The 18826-nt window shown below is 47.5% G+C and overlaps 1 protein-coding gene across 2 annotated transcripts in view; it reads right to left on the bottom strand.

Moving 5' to 3' along the window:
- The window catches only part of RNF130 (ring finger protein 130), an 87003-nt gene that overhangs the window by 1131 nt on the left and 67046 nt on the right, over nucleotides 1–18826 (bottom strand). Inside the window, exons 6-8 of one of the 2 annotated variants that reach the window (XM_064480181.1) lie at nucleotides 11159–11255; nucleotides 8804–9008; nucleotides 5512–5605 (exon numbers count right to left, since the gene is read on the bottom strand). In XM_064480181.1, coding sequence (XP_064336251.1) covers nucleotides 5512–5605; nucleotides 8804–9008; nucleotides 11159–11255 — 396 coding nt within the window. The remainder of the gene's footprint in view (nucleotides 1–5511; nucleotides 5606–8803; nucleotides 9009–11158; nucleotides 11256–18826) is intronic. The other variant, XM_064480182.1, reaches the window with a different exon arrangement.

Here is an 18826-nt window from a genome sequence, read left to right on the forward strand (position 1 = left end):
ACGGTAGGCACATCAAACCAAACAGCTCCCTGGACCTGATCTGCTTTCCCCACCCCTTGTGCCTTAATTGCGCCTGGCCTTGTCCCTAAGTCACTCCCTCCAGGAAGCCTTTTGCAGAAGTGGCGGTTCCTCGTGTCTGTGTGATGCTGAGTGGCTGCGCTCCTCTCACACCGCTGGGCCCGCAGGCACTCCCTGGATCTCCTGTCACTTCAGCCAGCGCTGCGGTGCAGGGCACCGAGGGGCACAGCCCCTTCTCCCCAGGGCTCCTGCGGGGCGAGGCCTGGAGCCTTGGGAGTACCAGGGAGATGGTGCCTAATGAATGAACGGCCAGGCATGAAGGCTGCTCACAGCAGCTTCAGGTAAAGCTCTACACTTTATTGTAGCTCATATTTAAGAAAATACATGGTTTTTTATAATATTTGCTCAGAAAAACTGGATCTTAGATATAAGGACTTTGAATGAGCAAATCAAGATTTTTACATCTTGCTTTTTTTGCTGCCTTTCTAAGAAATTATAATGCAATCAAACATTAAAGGTACTTCAGAAAAAGTAATGACTACTGTCAAAGCCAGTACAGAAGTTCAATCAAAAGGCCCATTGCTTTAATCTTCCTTCTGTCATCACATTTTTAGAAAAGCAAATTTGTCTTCTTCAGCCACATTATTTGGAGCCCTTAAACGGCCCCCTGGAGCAGTCAGAAACAAGCAGTGTGAAGGAAAGAGCTGGGACTAGAGACACTGGGAGTGAGCCCCACGCCCTTCTTCCTGTGGCATTTCTTGGGGGTCCCTTGGCCCCTCTGGCCTAGGGCTGCTCCTCTGTGTGTATCTCTCAGGCTCAGAGTGGCTAAAAGGGGAAGATGCTAAGAGGGAGAAGAGGATTCATGATCAAACTGGGGGCACATCTCTGCTGGTGTTGCTACAAAAAAGGCTGTCTCAGGAGAGTGAACAGCCAGGCAAGGGTGCCCGTGTGAGCAGAGGTACCCGGCTGAGAATTCAAAATTCAAAATTCTTTAGATCAGTGTTTCTCAAAGTGCAGGCTGCAACCTACTAATGGATTATAAAATCAGTGTGAGCAACAGAGCACAGGGAAGAGAGGTCAGAGATACTGCAGGTAGTGAGGGAACCTGTGAAACTTCTGTTTCAGGTACACATGCGGGAGTGCTGGGCCACAGCGTAAAGTGTCTTTCTTACAGCAGGAGGTGGCTGCAAAAAAAGTTTTAAAAACGCTTTTGACACTGAAGGTTCTAAAAGAGGCAGCCTCTCTCCTTGGGCTCTGGGACCATTCAGGACAGGAGGGACTCGTGGGACTGGGAGGGGTCAGACTTCCTTCCACCTGACCCTGGGCCTGCCTCTGAACAGCTGCAGCCTGGCGGCCTCTGTGTGAACAGGCAGGTCCTGGCAGGCTTGTCAGCTTTCAAGATGGCCCATGTCGTGGGTGAACAGCTCCGACTGGAGGAAGTTCCTTCCTACATTAGGAGGAAATCTACCCCCCGAGCTCCAGAACCTCACAGCAGGCATCACCCTCTGCATGCGCCGGTCAGCCACCGTGGGACGACCACGGGCACTAAATGGGGCAACGTGGGCAGTAACAGAGCCCAACACAGGAGTACCCTCTTGGTAGGCCTGCAGCAAATAGTAGCTGTTCTCACCTCTGAAAATCCTTCAAATACCTGGAAACACCTCTCATATCACCCCACTCCCCTCATTTCTAAGGTAAGCATTCCTAAGGTATCAAATGATTACATTTTCAGACCCTTTTATACTGAAATATGTCGATGTTCCTTTCAAAAGAGTCTGAGCAGAACAAGTCAGAAATACTCAGCAGAGAATAACAGACACCCATTCCTCTGGGCTGGCCCCTACATTTCCACCACAAAATCTCAGAGGGGGACAGCTCTACAAGAAGACCGGTGCAGACAACGCAAGTGCGGCGTCCTGCTGCAGAGCTGGGGCTTCCTGGTCCCTGGCTATGCCAGAGGATCTCACATTTGTTCCAGCTACTTCATCAGGTTAACCGCATCAGACTCATTTTCCCCTTAGGGGACTATTCTGCATCTTGAACGCCTGGGCTACACTCCTGCAAATCTCAGAACATGGTTTCTATGCATCAGAATCTGGGAGCTGAGAAAGGGCTGTGAAGGACACCTAGCTGAACCTCCCATTCAACTCAAAACCTCTCCTTCGTCATCCGCGAATCTGACAACTTGTTCCTCAAATAAAAGCAATGATGAAAATATTTACTTTTGTTATGCTGAGGGGAAAGTAGATTTATATAAATATAAGCTGGTAAATGTTGGGGTTAACAAGGTTTATTTGAGGAATGAAGTAGAGCAGAAAACGTCGGTTAGGAACTGGAGTTCAATAACCTTGCTTACTTAGGAGCCAAGAAATAAACAGACGGGGAGCTAATACATGTAAATATATTTACCTTGCTTCTATCTGCTTCTTTGACTACTAGCCCCTTTATATTGGCAAAGTCTCAAAAGTCACGAGATTTGTTTGCAGTATTAAAAAAGTCAGCTAGTCATGGTCGAGTTCTTAAATAGCATTTCGTCACAACAGAAGGGGCGTGGCCCCAGATACGGGGACTTCTGATTGGCTTCTGAATCAAGCCAATGGCATCAAGCCCTGGGGACACGTGCAGCGCGCGGGCGGCAGATGGGCGGGCTTCCAGCCCCAGCAGAGCAGCTGCCCACCAGCCCGCGGAGCCTGGACCTGCTGGCTCCAGGCTGCTTCTCTTGCCCCGGGGTTTCTCCAGTGACTAGCCTGGGATAAGGTCTCGCTGACATCGCAACACACGGGCTCAGCGTAACACTGTCAGAAAAGTAAACTGTAATGGTAGGTAGGATGCACAGAGGTGGAATTTACTATTGACTTCCAAACAGATCATTGACTTGTGAAAAGACGGAATCTATTTATACAGAAGATTATCTTACAAATGGACGAGGTTATTTAGAAAACCGAAGCAGAGCAATGAAACTGAAAAGGCAATCTCATTCTAATTTTTCAGTAAAGGCAAAAAGGGAAATAAGATAGATTTAAAAGAATTCATTAATGAAGAATAATTATAAATTTATTTGCTGAAATAAAATTTTCGCTGGAATTAAAATCGCATAGGAATTTTTCATCACTTTTGGGAAAGAGATATTGAGTAAGAGTGGCTATTAACTTTCTTTTATCCCAATTAAAATGCCCTTTAAAAAATTAAGTAATTCAGGTTACAAAAGAAAAACCAACACATAAAAGCACAACAGGAGAGGAAAACATCACGCAAAACTGTACTAAGATAACCACCATTAATGTTTTGGTGACCATGTTTTCATGCATCCACATGAGTACACACAGACACACACTCTCATTCTCTCTCAATTTCTCTCTCTAAATGGGATCATGGAAGTTGTCCTTCAGCGTGGTTTTGACTGAATGCACAGAAATAATATTCAAGTAAACAACTGCAGTTCAAACCTTTACAAAGGCTGATTAGAGAAGAGTTGGACTGAGACATGGATCTGAGACCTATGACATAGATTCTGAGTCACGCAGGCACTTACGCACCGAACTCCAATTCATAATGGGTAACAAGCCTGTTGAACGTTGTCTAAAATGTCTGATACATGAACTGAGCACCTGGCAGATTCTGCTGCCACTGGCAGGCAGCAAGGTTGACTAGTAAATGACTTAATAATTCTGTAAAAGTGCCCAGTGAGCAGCTACTTGCTGTGACTAGTTTTCAGTCATTTGTGAAATTTTTAGGAAGTGGGCTGGCTGTAAGCCCCTCATCTAGTCTGATGGATCAGCATGGGAGTAAGCAAAGTGACTGCAGGTGAAACAAATATTTCCCTCTGAATTGTGGTTTGAATCACAGGTAGTCACAAGCTCCCATGAGTCTATTTCATGGGAGAAAATGAAATTCACTTGCCAAATGATAAAGGCAGATGGCCATCTTCACAGAACTCTGAAAGACTCTCAGAGGAATTGTTTTGCCTAACATTTATTGAGCACATAATATGTACGAGGCACTGTGCTAAGCACTTTATGTGCTAATTCTCACAACGACCCTGTGATGCACTCCCGCCGTTATTCCCGTTTTATGGACAACTAAAACAAGCTTCAGGTAAATACAGCCGCCCAGTTCTCACAAGTAAACACAGAGGAGCGGGGAGTCACATCCAGGCACGTCTGACTCTGGAACCTGAGCAATTAACGCTGTGTCATGTCCAAGTAAAACCTCATCGGGGGGCCCAACAGAAGCAACTAGCTGTCGACCTGCTGGATGAGGCAGAGACTACTCATCTGAAGGCTGAGGAATGTCCACGGACCAAGACATCCTCAATACGTGATATGTCAGGGATGTCAAAGGGTACTTCTTACATAAACATCTAGCCAGCAGATCAGGTTCGAGGTAATAAAATCACGTCAATGGAGTGGAGGTTACTTGCCTGGACTATGAGCATTCAGTTAAATCAACTACATGAGCGTGGGTGGTTGTCATTAATCAATTAAAATGCCAGGACATAAGTGAACAGAGAGAGCACATGGATTCCACCGATTTAAGTTCAGATTTGGGCCGTGTCCCAGGGATGCTTTCATCTTGAATCAGTTTTCATGAATAATGGTTGAAAGAAAGGACTGAATAATATCCTACAGTAAATGCCCCAAATTTAAAACAAAACAAACAAAACCAAAAACCTTTTCTATATCATACCCTGTAGAAAGCTACTCTTGGAAAACCACTGAATCAAAATGGACCTTAACAGTCATCCAGCCCAATTTTCCATCCTCTAAAAAACGCCTCACCTACGGCAGCCCCGACAAGCGACACCCAGCTCCCGCCTGCATTCCCAGTCCCGGGCACTCCCTGCCCCCACAGCAAACCACCTCAACGGTAAGCAGCCTTGCTAACAGGCATTCTTCCTTTCACTGCAGTGAAACTCGGCCTTCCTGGAACCTACCCTTAGGTCCTCAATTTCCCCTATGGAAATATAGTTTACGCTTATTTCCACCCACCCCGACATTCTTTCTAATATTTGGAAACAGCAGGTCTTCCCGATTGCTTCTTTCTCACAGGTTAAACATCCGTGTTCCTTTGTGCATAGGCCCAGGTGCTAGCATCCACCAAAAGCCACAAGCCTCCAGGTAAGTGTGATGAGCACCCAGGACCGTGGGGCTTCTCCTGCCAGCGGCCCGGAAGGGGCGTTCTCTGCCTCCTCTGACCGTACTGGGTCCCCTGGCGTTTGTTCCATTGTTGATTTACTCTAAGTTTGTGGCCAAGGACAGCCCCAAGACCCTTTCTCAACCGAGCGGTTGCTGCTGAGCAAGGTCAACTCCCAACCAGTGTTACGGACTGAAAATATACATTTGTGAAAGAAATTATTTTGCTAGGTATGATCGCATCTGGATCAGTGTGAAACTGGTGGACGTCAGTTCTCATGATTTTTATGAAAATTACTCTAACATACTTTCTGGGGGGTCATCTGGCACATGCAATCCAAAAAAACAATTTGTTACTTACTCATTAGCATTCAAGCTAGCTGTGGCTCTGATGATCATGTAGCAGAGCGTGAGAGCACTGAGGAGACCAAAGCTGGCAATAATAAACCATTCTTCTGTTGACAAAGGAAAGGGAGGAAGTCACTCTGGGGAGAAGGCTTAAGTCAAATCGATGCCAACATTTCCCTCAAATGCAACGAAGCAGACGTCAACGGAGGTGTAAGCCAAGACTGGCCCAAGGAAGTGAAGCAGGAGGAGGTTTGCCAGAGAGCTACTAAGTGCAGAAGGTTAGTGGAAGTAGAGGTGAAAGCTGCGAGGGAGAAAGGATAGCACGGCCCAGACATTTCTTCCCGCTGACGTCCTGAGGTTTGTGAGAAGCGTGGCCACCAAAAGTGTGCAGTAAAAAAATATATATAAAATTGCTCATGGACATGAGATTTTTTAAACTGTTAATTTAAATAACAGCAAAATAGACCAGCTATATTTATAGTTATCCTTTCCTTCTTCATTTGGTCACTGCTGCATGGCTGTGTCACTCATTCTTAGAGAAAGGCTTTAGGAATATGGAGCAGCGGTTCCCAAAGATCTTGTGATATTCCAAGCAGTCCGCAGGCCGGCCTCCCGTGGCGTTCACGTCTACTTTCTCTTCTGTTACGAGTGGGTACTTGCAGTCTTTCCTTAAAAAGGGCCTCTTATTGGTGTCTCCTGCCCAGAAGAGGACTACCTCACCAGCCCACGGCGGGGAAGCAGCACTGGCTGCTCTGGCTTTGTGAAGCAGGGGTAGGAAGGGCAGGTGAGTCACAAGGTCCATGGCCCATCGAAGAGCTGAAAACCCCTGGTACACAGAACTCTAAGGGTTTTTGTCTTGTTTCTCTCTAGATCCAGGAAATCAGTTCATGTTTTCCCTTAACTTTTCAGAGTCTGTACTGTCAAGGTAATGGATCAGATACAGTATTTATTGAGAACCTCAAAAATAACCCGAGAGCCAATCTGAGTGCCTAAAAAGTCTTAACTATAAAATATTTCCTAGAGTACACACGAGCTAGGGCTGGTCTGACAAAGCGTCACACAGCGAAATGCCCCACACACCTGCGCTAACGCAGAGAGAAGACATTCCTACTTGGAATGCCAAATGTCTGTATGTGAAAGCTGTGCGTAACGTGGGTGCTTCTCAGGCTGGTTCCACGAATCCTGCCTCTGTGCAACACTGTGTGTGCCTGGGAACTCCCAGAAAAAGGGCATCACACTTCTACTGGACTGTAAAGGTGGCGGTCTTCAGAAGAGGAAGAACTGGTCTTCAGGACTCCAGGATGCCGAGTTGTTCTGTGAGCATTTGTCTGTCCACTTTGCTTTATGTCGTGAAAATGCATAGCAAACTCTTTCTTTTTAGGTAACAGTGCAGCTGCTGCTTCTTGGAATGCAAATTCCTCATCAGCAGCGTGAACATATAAGGTTTTTATTTAAGTCAAAATAAACACTCAAGAACCCATGCAGAATCCACCATTTTCACCCACATGTATTTTAAGTTAGGAAAAAAATGTACACTGGCATTTAAGAAAAAATTAAGAGATGACTAGTCATTGACATCAAGACCCTTGACACAGCAGTCTTTATTTTTCTCTTCTTAGACTTTTATACGTGATGAGCAGACTAACTTTTAGGACTTCAATTATGTCTGTTTCTGATTGTGAATGTAGCATCCATACCTGCGTAGCATTTCAGCTATAAAAATCAGTGTGACCAAAAAGTTAGACTAAACACCGTTAGAATAATACCCAGCGGCCCAGGGGTACATCAGCAGCGACCCACGGCGGCCGGGGTCTCGGTGGCCCCCGTCCTCCCGGGGGTGTTTAGCACAGTGCCTTGCACACAGTGGACGCTGGCTAGAAGCACGGTAGCTACCAGGGCACCACAGGGCTGGAGACTGAAGTCGAGGGAGCACTGGTCTAGTGCAACCACATGAAATTCACTGATTAATGTGCATAAAGTCTGCTAATGGTGATTAATTTGATGCACGAAGTAATATTTTAATCAAGGCATAAGGTTTTGAAAGGACACTTATATATAAAATGTAATAGGATCAGCACTTAATGTAGTAGCAGGTGCTCAATAAATGTCAACCAACGAAGGGCCTCCCGAAACGCAGGAGCGAACAGACACCCTCTGGCTCCTTTGTTACTGCTAGATCAGGTTTTAAAAATCTCACCCGTAATTCCTAAATGCCAAAACAGGAAAACATGAGATGCTGTTAAACAAACAAATCTCTGGGAAATGGTAAGAAATGAGTCAAATTGTGTCAAAGACTACTTTTACTTGCTTTACAACTGAGTGAGGTCTCCTTGAGTTTAGACAAGCGAGACACTAAAACCTGGGAACTCATTTTCTAACACCTTTTGGTTGGTTAGACTGAACAGACCACATGAGTCTTACTAGGTTCGGGAAACTCCGGGAACAGCTTTATCTGTTTTCCTGACTTGCAGAGTTGAGAGGAGTCCCACCAGGGTTAGGGCTCGAAGCTACAGGCAGGCAACAGCACCGAGAGGCAGCACCAGAGAGGTGGCGAGGAAGACGGGTGAGAGGTGGTTAGATGGAAGCAACATGTAGAGAATGGAACTGAAACCAGCTGCTTGTCCCGGGGGAGCGTCCCCGAGGCCCACTCGCACGCCCGCCAGCCCACTCACACTTAGGCAAGGCCATCAAAACACTCGTATTACTTTCCTTCTTGTCAACAGTTCAACAATCATGACGTTCATAACCAGCCCAGAACATTTTTAGGGCAGATTATCTTTTGGCTTCTCCCCTACCTCTTGTCCAATTATACCAAAGAGGTAAGTGCCAAGATACCAAACTTCATAAAAAGTGTAAAATACAGTGAGCAGCAACCGGCCATCTCAGCTGTTTCTAAAGTTGTGAATTTTCAGGTTCAAATTTTGGATTTGTTTTTCACTGAGTTGCCTGCCACCTGGGAACTAGAGAGCGCTGAGCTCACAGCGACACCACACACCTGAGCTGCTGCTGATACTCAACATCACATCCCTGTCTGCATTTCAAATCAGGCTTATAAACAGCTACTAAGACAGACCTCTGATCAACCACTCATCAAATGGCAGTTATTCCTATTCATGACACATAAATACACACACTTCTTATTATAAAGAAAGCTTCCTTGTTCCAAATTATCTGCTTTAGCAAGTCCCCATTCCCTTCTCCATTACAGACGCCACCACTGGCCCTGGTGACGGCCTCAGCTCTCCACCACACACTGAACACCAGCAGCAAAGCCGTCCCGTGTCCTGGGCACAGGGCCCACTTACTTGTCACTGCAATGTTGATCTCTCCCGTTCTAGGAGTGAGCTCCCCGTCCTGAGGAAGAGGTGAGATCCCCGAAGTTCGAAGTGGCTCGAGGCCAAGGGAGTTGTCACTGGCGAGGTCACCTAGGGCTGATCTCCGGTTAACTGCTTGGGTTCTGGTGAGCCTCTCCATGTCAAATGCTACGTTATCAGTACACGGCAAATTTGGCTGCAAAACATTTCCAGATTAAAAGTACTTGTAAGATTAAGAATTCCTTTTATAAAATTCTTAAAGTTCAACATCCCTGTTGAAAACACTTTACCGAGTTTTTTCTATGTGATTTCCTCTCATTTCTCTTCATCTACACTTTCCACTCTCATCCAAGAGTTTTTCTTTAAAAGAAACATGATTTCTCCCCAAAAATGGTACAAAGGAAAACCAAAATTCATTGCAGAACTGAGAAAATTGGATACTTCATCTTTATAAAGAAATGACAACCCCTTATGGACAAGGCTCACAGGCAAAGTGATTCATTATCATTATTATAAAGCTGACAAACAGTTCGGTGTATCACTTTGGCTCTTATGTTAACGCAGGTAACAGTAAATACCCCTTTCATCCTACTAACTTCTCTGTAATGCCCCGTCCATCTGGTAGTCAAGTTTTTAAATATCTCCTACTTTTGAATATAAGTAATGCATACAACCAAGAGCCAATCAACATCGAAAGAGTCTTGAACTCTGAGAAAACTATCTGTTGCAAAACCCAAGCATCTAATTCTGAAGGAGGGGTACAGAGCTGCCGTGGAGCCAAAGCTTACCAGCGAAAAAGTGAATGGATGCTAGTCTTCTGATTTAACAGCATGGATACCTGGTTTCCTTAGCAACCGTCGGTGCTTTCAGCCAACGGCAGACAGCGTACTAGGAGCAGAGCTGGGAAGGGTGGCTGAGAGAAGCTTATGCTTACAGAGAGGTGACAGCCAGCCAAACCCAGGGCAGTGGCCTCCTGGGCAAAACAGTTCTGTTCTTTGTCACCCCAAATTTAAAGAATCTCAGCACGGTGTGATAACCGAGGCTAATAATGACACTCATTTAGAAGAGGGCTTGCTACGTTTTTCATATTTAAGGAACCATGGCAGTTTATAATACATTTCAGAACAATTTTCATTAAAAACAGAAGGAAAGAGTATGTCTTGGTCCTTCAAAGAATAGGACTTAAATAACAAAACAACAGCCAAGAAGGCTGGAGGCAACAGAAGCAGTTAAGTTAGTATCTCCCCAAGTGTCTGCTACGCACCAGGCATTATGGCAGATGCTCTACGATACACCCCTCGCGTGGGGGTGGACAGGGGACACCTGGCCGGGCCCAGAGACATTTCTGATTGTGTGGCCAGGGCGTTGTGAAACTGGCATTTACTAGTAGACGCCAGGGACGCTGCTGGACAGTCTACAGGACGGCCCCCCAGAAGGGACTGTCTAGTCCAAAGTGTCGGTGGTGAAGAGGCGGAGGCACACTGTGCTAAACACAGCATCGCCGACCTGATCTCTGGAGATGGAGGATCAGCGTCACTGCCCAACTGGATCACACCTCAACAGCCATCTGAGGGCACTTTTCAGATAGGACTACTTTGATCTGCAAGGCTACAGTGAGGAAATTCATCTGTTGGGTCAAAACAAATGTTTTGCTCTACAAGATTGTTCAGTCTTTTTTTGAGACCAGAAAATACTTCCTTTGCCTCTAAAAAGCAATAATCCTGGATACATACTCCTCTCAAGGAAGGAACCGTAGGGAGCCTCCAAGGTCCTTGGCTGGTCAGCGGCTGACCCGCCCGGCCAGGGCTGCAGTGCTGCTCCACACGGCCCCCGCCCAAGGCCCCCGCCAGGCTGTTGGAGGTCTGCCTGGGGCTGGCACTGATCAGGTCACGGCCTGCAGTGACCCATGCCCAGGGGAGCAAAACCACATTCAAGACGAAGGAACATAAGTGATGACCTCATCTTACATCATGCTGACCTCAGAAAAACTATTATTGGCCAGTGTAAAAGTCTATATTCTAAATTCCTTAAAAAAAAAAAAAAAGATACTGGAATGAAGGAAAATGGTCTCCTTCTCTCTGTCTCAGTTCTCCACCACACCCTCACCACCCAATAGACGCACGCTTTGAAGTGGACCAGCAGTGTTTCACCTTCTCTGCCAGGAGTTCTCCAAAGTGGGCTGGACTTTAAGTGACGTGGGGAAAAAAGTCAGTGCTAGGCTCACAAGGCTATACAGCAAAGGAAGTCAGTGTGTCCTTGTGGGACTCTGAACCATCCACTCGTCCATGTCAGTGCCATGCTTAGAGATAACACTACACGAAAGTATTCACAAAACAGGAAACATACCACAATTCCCAGGGCCTTCAAAATATTAAGTTTGCACATAGGACAGGTACAGTGTTCGCTAAGCCAGGGATCCACGCAGGATTTGTGGAAAACATGCCTGTAAAAAAAGTGGAGAACTGTATGACAAATTATATACTGAAAAACTCTTAGGCCAAAATGCAAAGAAATGGAATTTTTAGTCACTCTGTTTCCTTCCCCATTAGGACATACTCACAGGCCCTAAGAGACAAATGTTGGGGATGTATTGCAACGTACCTGGAAGAAAATCTCCTGAACCCAACGTCATACACTGAAAGAATCGCATAAATGAGAACTGGTAAGAAGTATTTTTCTTCTGCCCAATTCCAAAAGAGATTTGAGGAAATGCAGAAATTTATTAAGGATGAAGAAAATGAATTATACCTTATACATCAGTTGTTTTCTACAACAGCAAAAGCAGAAAAATGGAGTTTCAAAAAGATACTAACCAGGAGTTGGAAGAGTTCTCCATGTAATTACTAGTTTCATGGACCTCTGTTTAAATGTCATTTAAAACAGTGTTTAAAAAGGCTTGTAAGCAACCGATGTTAAATGTTTGTAAAGTTCCAGGGTGGTAGGGGCTGTTTTTAGGGATAAACTGTGTTTAAGAATCAGCTAACATTCAGCGAGCCGTTTTCAGCTGAAATGAACGGAGAGAGAGGATGGGGGGGTTTCGCTCTTACTCAGGGGAGAAGGAATTCACACCCTTGTGGGTGGAAGTAAGTCGTGGAGGGTTCTGCATTCTTAAAAAAGGAGCTGGTGCCCTCTGGAATGGAGAAAAGACTCTGAGGGAGCTGTGGAAGTCATTTCTCACTCTCACTACCTCCCCATGGCAGTTCTGAGTAGCCGAAATGAAACCGCACGGAAGCCCCAGGGTCCTGGCCCAGCAGGGACCGAGGCAGGCGCCAGGACAGCTGGGCACCTTTGGAGGAGCTATCATCAGAGTCTTGGCATAAGATACAAGAAAATTTGAGAAAAACATCAAATTGAACCATGGTACGCCTCTTAATTTGTAATTCGTATATAGCTTACAAGTAGTTATATATACCTGTTTTAAAGAGCAGTTTTGATCTTAAAAAGCAAAAGACCTAGAAAACTCAGTTTTAATTGGGATTTGGAAGAAACATTTGGGTTTATAGCTTCGACCCCAACAACACATACGTACCCACCCAATGTCACCTGGTGGCCTTATGCCCATTTCTTTGGGGTAAGAAGAAAGACCCTGACAACTAAATGTATCAGTCTAGTACTGAAACTCGTAGATAACGCAGTGAACCAGATCTCATCATCCCTGAAGGCCTTTATTTAAACCTGAAAGTTTTTATTTAATGGGTGAAAGTCACCAAATCATAGGCAAGACCTAAACTGACTTAGTACACATGAGGCATTGTCACGTCCATTGCCCGTTCCTCACATCCGTGAATGAGAGTGCTCTAAGGCAGAAGGCTCCTTGCCCCAGGACCTCCACCGAGGGTGTTCTCAGAGACGGCGTAGCTCCCCAGCCGGCTGGGGACTGTGCCCAGTGTTGGCTGTAGTCTAACCAAGACTAGAACGAGGCCTTCAGTCCTTCCTGGAGACGCAGACTCCCTTAGGTCTGACATAAATGACAGACCCTCCCCATTACAGGGGCGCCCCCTCTAGTATCTGGCATACGTTTTTGGGAGGCCCACGGACCACTGAGGGTTTGATCAGTGTGGGATGGGGATGGGCGGCTGGGAAGGTGCTCCAAGCCAGTTTTAGGCAGTCTGGACGACGGAGTGCAGCCAGCTGACCAGTGGCAGGAGAGAGAAGGTCGTGTGATCACTGATGTGGCCACTCTGGCGAGGGGCGGCTGGCCTGGATCGGCCGCTTGCAGAGACCCCCGGCTAAGCTGCAGCGGCGGCCTGGCGTGGAGCCTGCCTTCGCCTGCCCGCCCTCGCCAGCGCTCCCACCTCCCCTTTCCTTACCGTCGTGCCTTGTTTCCTGTTACTGGTTATTCAGAGAGCAAAACGGTATAATCCCGTATTTAACGTTCAAAGCCGCGTAAGCTGCTGTTCTCTGTTCACCTGTTCCTTTCAACTTCGTCATGGATGCATCTCTCTTATGCTGGGGCTCTTAGCCGTCCCCTTGCAGGTGTGCTGATCCAAAAGAAAGGGTCTGGTGCCCTGCTGCGGGGGCGCCAACACGAAGGAAAACGGAGACTAACTGTTCTTCAGGGACAAACTGAGAAAGTCTCCCTTCTTTACCTAACTCAAAATCCGAAAGAAAAACCCAAAAAACCCTTTTCTTTGGACTCTCTGTCCACCCCATGGCTTTCCTAGCCCCGGCCAGTAAGCCGCCCTCGCTCCCCCTGCGCCCCCCGCCAGAGCCATCTTTGACTCTCGACAGTCCAGCTCCGGCACCTGGCCCAGAGACCATCAGTCTGATTCCCACAGCACATCTCTCTCTTCTGCAAACAAAACCCAGCGGCTGTCGTCTTCACCCGCTGGCCCTTCTGACCCAAGCCCATCACATCCCCCTCCCTCCGGTCGTGACGGGATGCGCTGACCGGCTCCCTGCGCTCACTGACACCTCTCTTCATCACCCACTTTCTCCACTCCTGCTTCTGTCTCCTCCGCTCTCCCGTTTTACCGGGCTCAACATGGCCTTCCCCTCCTTCTAAGCGGAGTCCTGCTCCTACAGCTGTCTGAGCCTCGACTTGCTGCCCTCACTCCCAGCTGTCTCGTCTGAAAGCTGCAGGCAGAGGGGGGGCAAGGCGTGGTGGGGAAGGCGGTGTGCCACCCCCCTCGTGAGGCTGTCTGGGGCAGCAAGCGAAAAACCGTAAGTGTGATCCTTTGAAAAAGCACACAAATGAACTACTTATCATGTACAACTAAGATGACTGATTCCTTGAATATGTGTCAGCACATCTGACTGTCCTTTATGACTGGATCACCACATTCTGTTGATTCTTATTTTATAGTTGGCTTTATTCCTTTGATAACTATGTAAGTTTAAAAAGCTAAAGCTCGAAACTGTTCTTAGGAACAATGATCAGTACACATACGTAAACTAAAAAAAAGGTGCAGTGTACAGTCTACATGTATTTACATGCAATACCATGTGTGTGTGCAGTTGGACTGTAATAATTCTACCTAATAAAACTGAAAAAGGAAAAAAAAAAAGAGAAGAAAAAGCACCAGGGACATGCAAACGGAAGTATCATTAAACACAAATTCAGGCAAAGTAACGTCAACGTTCCACACGATGCCCTGATGAATGGTCAGAGTCCCCGAGCATGCCCAGCACCAGTGACCTCTTCCCAGCTTGCAGACATACCTCAGGCATCCACGGACGCCTCAGAGGGTGGCACCTGGGGCCAGCCAGACCTTGGAAAGAAGTCCCTTCCCGCTGTTATAAAAGGCTCAAAACAATAAAAACGCGCATAAAAGCAGAAAAGGGCACGGCATATGTTGGGCCAAGCGGTGTACAGGGGTGGAAAGGGGGTGATGTGCTGATGAATGGTGAAGCATGAAAAGGACAAGCTCATCAGAGCTTCAACAAAAGTCCTTTATTCCCACGAGAAATACTTCGGGATACAGAATGTGAAACGTATGGGACATAAAAGGAACAGACCCGGAGGAGGGGGCAGGAGGGTGTAGCTCAAGAGGTACAGCGCGTGCTTAGCAAGCACGAGGTCCTGGGTTCAATCCCCGGTACCGCCTCTAAAATAAATAAATGAATAAAATTTTAAAAACCCTATTACCTCCCCCCGCCAAAAAAGAAACCAAGAAACAAAAAAAACCCAAACAAACAAAAGGAACAAAACCAGTTACATGGAAATAGGCTGCCCTCGCCCTTCCCTACTTCCCACACATGCTGTAAACTAGAGTGATCAGGACACTGGTGGGGGGGTGGGGGGAGCGGGGAGAGGAGCCTACACTGAAGGTGAGTGCTTTTCACAGCTCTGCAGCCTCTTGGTGCTGTGCGAGGAGCTGGCAAACGTAAAAGGATCCAGGATTATCAAAGGTCAGAGACAAGAACTCTCCCCGCCCGAGCTGGGACTGGCAGCAGACCCTTGCTCCGAGGCGGGGGCATCACGGTGACGCCTCTGCCAGCAGACAAATGACTGACCCTTTTAGCTCCCGAAGTGGCATCTTAGACAAAGCCTTATCCAAGCCAGCACTCTACTTCTGAAAAGTACTTTTGACTACTAAAAATATTTTGTGGCTGACCTTTAAATATAAGAGGTCTAAATAAGGTGATAGTTTTTTTAGTTTCTAACCTGTGTTGCCTAACGTCCAAAGGATGATCAACTGTAATCAACTGACACAAGTAGGAGGTCCCAAAGCGATGCCAGCTGCCATCTGTCCACAGTAAATTAATGTGACAGAAGGTGAAAAGCAAAGGTCATGCAACAAGAAGCCAGCAGTCCCCGATGGGTGTGCTATCTGCGGGAAGTCTCGGCCCAGCCTCCGGACAGGCTCGTTAAACAGAAGCAGGGACAGACACACAGAGGCACGCGGGCTTTTCTTCTTTCCTGAGCCAGGGGAGAACGGACACTGGGTGCAGACCCGCTCTGGGCTCTGGCTGTGAAGGGGAGAGGCTGTGGGTGGTACAGCTCTGGAGGTGGGTTTGAAAGACAGTTATGAAAACTGGACAGAAAATGCTTGAGCACGATGAAGTGCTGAAAGAATAAAAGCTGGAGGGAACACAGATCCAGCAGAGCACAGTCCCCAAGGGAGGGAAGGTGTCGGCACGCGGAGGCCCAGGTGGAAGGAGCACACCAGAACCACGGAGACTGTCTCCTTCACTGCGACGTGAGGGAAGGCTGCAGGCGCGGGTGTGGGGCAGGCACACACGAGGGCCTGGGGTCATCAGGCTGAGAGGAGCTCAGGTGTCCAAGAGCCATTCTTTTCTCTGTGAAGTGGGTGGTGACGCTATCTGATGAGAGTGAGGAAGAAAGGGACACGTGAAGGTGTGGAAGGAGAAGGGACACCGCTGGCAGCGCCGCTAGGGGATGGGGAGAGCCAGCCAGGGGGACGGAGGGGCTCGGGGTGGCACTCCAGGCCTGGCTGGAGGTCTGCTCCGCGTCTCAGGGAGGAACCAGAGCTGAAGGAAGACGTAGCAGAGTCACACCTTGCACGGCTAAAAAGACCTGCAGATCAAAGAGGAAGGGCAGGGTATCTCAGGCAGAGGAACAGAGCAAGTAGCAGCAAGAGGCAGCCACCCCTGGAAAACAGGCTTGGGAAGATTTGGAGTAAAGATGAGAATTTAAGTGGAGCCCTCCTCTAGGTCAGGAGACATCCGTGGGGGTCACAGCTGTGTGTGTGGGGCGCTACTGGCATCTAGTGAGTGGGGCCAAGGATACTATAACCTGCAATGCACAGGCAGCCCCCGAACATGCCCAACGAAGAATTATCTGGTACCAAATGTCAACTGTGCCCACGGGGAGAGTCTGCTCTAGGTCAGAAGCTGTCAACTTGGGTCACACAAAACGCTGCACAACGCGCCCAGTTGGTTTTCACCACACCTGAGAATCCCGCTGCTGTCACAATTTCAGGGAGGGGAAATGTGTGCAGGGCAGGGTGTGCAACACGGAGAAAGCTGCCGCCTGCCCTGAAGCAGAGGGGTGTCAGGGCAGTGGGCATGGACAGTCCAGACCAGGATCTCGGAACTCAAGTCAGCCAGGTGAGCAGTGCCCTAACTACAAGTGCAAAGAAACACTGTCAAGTTTGCCAAATCCTAATACTCAAAAGCGGACCATGAACATGAAGGCTGAGGCCACTCCTCTGCGGGGAGGTGCAGCCACCAAAAGGGCTACGACCAAGCAGAGCTCTGCACTTCAACAGACGGTGGGGCCTTGCAGCATCAGTCACCCAGGCACTTAATGAGAAATAAACACGCCCAGGGCTCCCCACTGATTCTGAGGCAAAGTCGGGTTTGGAAGGAAAAAATAGAACCAAGAATGAAACTTTCCAAAACCCAATGCTTGAGGGTCAGAGAGAACAGGCAGCAAACGTCCCAGCACAGTCTGTTTCCAGCAGGAGCCCCCCCGAGGGAGACGCTGGCGCCTGCAAATAACCACCGCTGGCAGTGGGGGCCTTCACTGCCCAGGTGGTGCCAGGGGACCCTGGACTGAGACAGGAAGGCACTTTGGAAAGACTTGGCTTATTCCTAGTCATTCCAGTGCCGGAAGACATCTGTGCAGGTAAAAACACTTTGTAAAAGCAAGTGAAAGCTGATTATGCTTTATAATGTTTCCTCTTGATCGTTCTCCTGATTTGTAGGGTTGACCTTTGAACAATGTGGGGGGTCAGGGGTGCTGACAGCCCATGCAGCTGAAAATGAACATACAACTTTGTAATCAGCGCTCCGTATCCACGGTTCTGCATCTGCAGATCCAGCCAACTGCTGACCACGCAGGACTGCAGAATTTACCACTGACAAAATTCCAGGTGCAGGTCAAACCCACGTCGTTCAAGGGTCAACTGTATTTCCTTTAGCCTCATGCTTTAAGACTGGAAAAACTGGTAATTACACAATTTAGTTTTCTATAGAACAGCGTACATTGAGTTTTATAGATTTCCCTTTATATGTAAACTAGAATGACCTGACTTCTAGAATTTTGGTTTTCTGTTTTAGTATATGAAATTATTCTTAAGTTCAACGATTTTTTTAAAGCTCTCTCTAGGCTGTAAATACATGACTTTGTGAATAAATAAGATAATACCAGCAGCCTCACGGAGACCACGACCACCGGATGTCTGGCTCACTCACACGTTCCGCGTTACTGGAAGGCGGGAGTGGTGTGGACGTGTTTAAAGGCGAGGGGAGAAAGAAGAGGAAAAGTCTCTTGTCTGAGGCTCCTCCGCAGGTGACTTCATGGTTTTCCAGCCACTGCTCATAACTGTGCATCTTATTGTTTCATACTCCCCAGCCTGGGACAGCACCGTGTCAGACATCCACGCGCTTATAAAGAACATCTGCTCTTTTTAGGGCACCAAACTACAGGCGAATACCTCCGTTTGGAGGGAGGGACGTGGCCCCACGTAAAAAGCAAAAATAATACAAAGGCAGACCTCTGTACTGGCCCAGCCATTTCTGAATTGTGTGACCCCGGCAGATCCATTATGGACTTCACCATCCTTCACTGGATGGACAACGGGGAGAGAAACACGGACCCTCTTACAGGACAGAGTAAATGTAAACCGAACAGAGCAGAGTACCTGACGTAGGGCAGGTACACAGCAACACACCAGTGCCCCCCACTTTACACAGCACAGGTTCATGGAAATATTTAAGTCAAGCCCTAGAGTTCTGGTACCCAGTGCCAAGCGAACACCTCTGGGGCTTTACTGGAGGGCCTAGTGATGTACTCTGATTTAAAAGAAGAGAACCATATGACCCAGTAATCCCACTCCTGGGCATATATCCAGAGGGAACCGTAATTCAAAAAGACACCTGCACCCCAATGTTCACAGCAGCACTATTTACAATAGCCAAGACATGGAAACAGCCTAAATGTCCATCAACAGATGACTGGATAAAGTTGTCGTGGTGTATTTATGCAATGGAATACTACTCAGCCATAAAAATGATAAAATAATGCCATTTGCAGCAACATGGATGGACCCGCAGATTGTCATTCTAAGTGAAGTAAGCCAGAAAGAGAAAGAAATATACCATATG

The sequence above is a fragment of the Camelus dromedarius genome, chromosome 27 (genome assembly GCF_036321535.1).
Source record: "Camelus dromedarius isolate mCamDro1 chromosome 27, mCamDro1.pat, whole genome shotgun sequence".
Lineage (NCBI taxonomy): Eukaryota > Metazoa > Chordata > Mammalia > Artiodactyla > Camelidae > Camelus > Camelus dromedarius.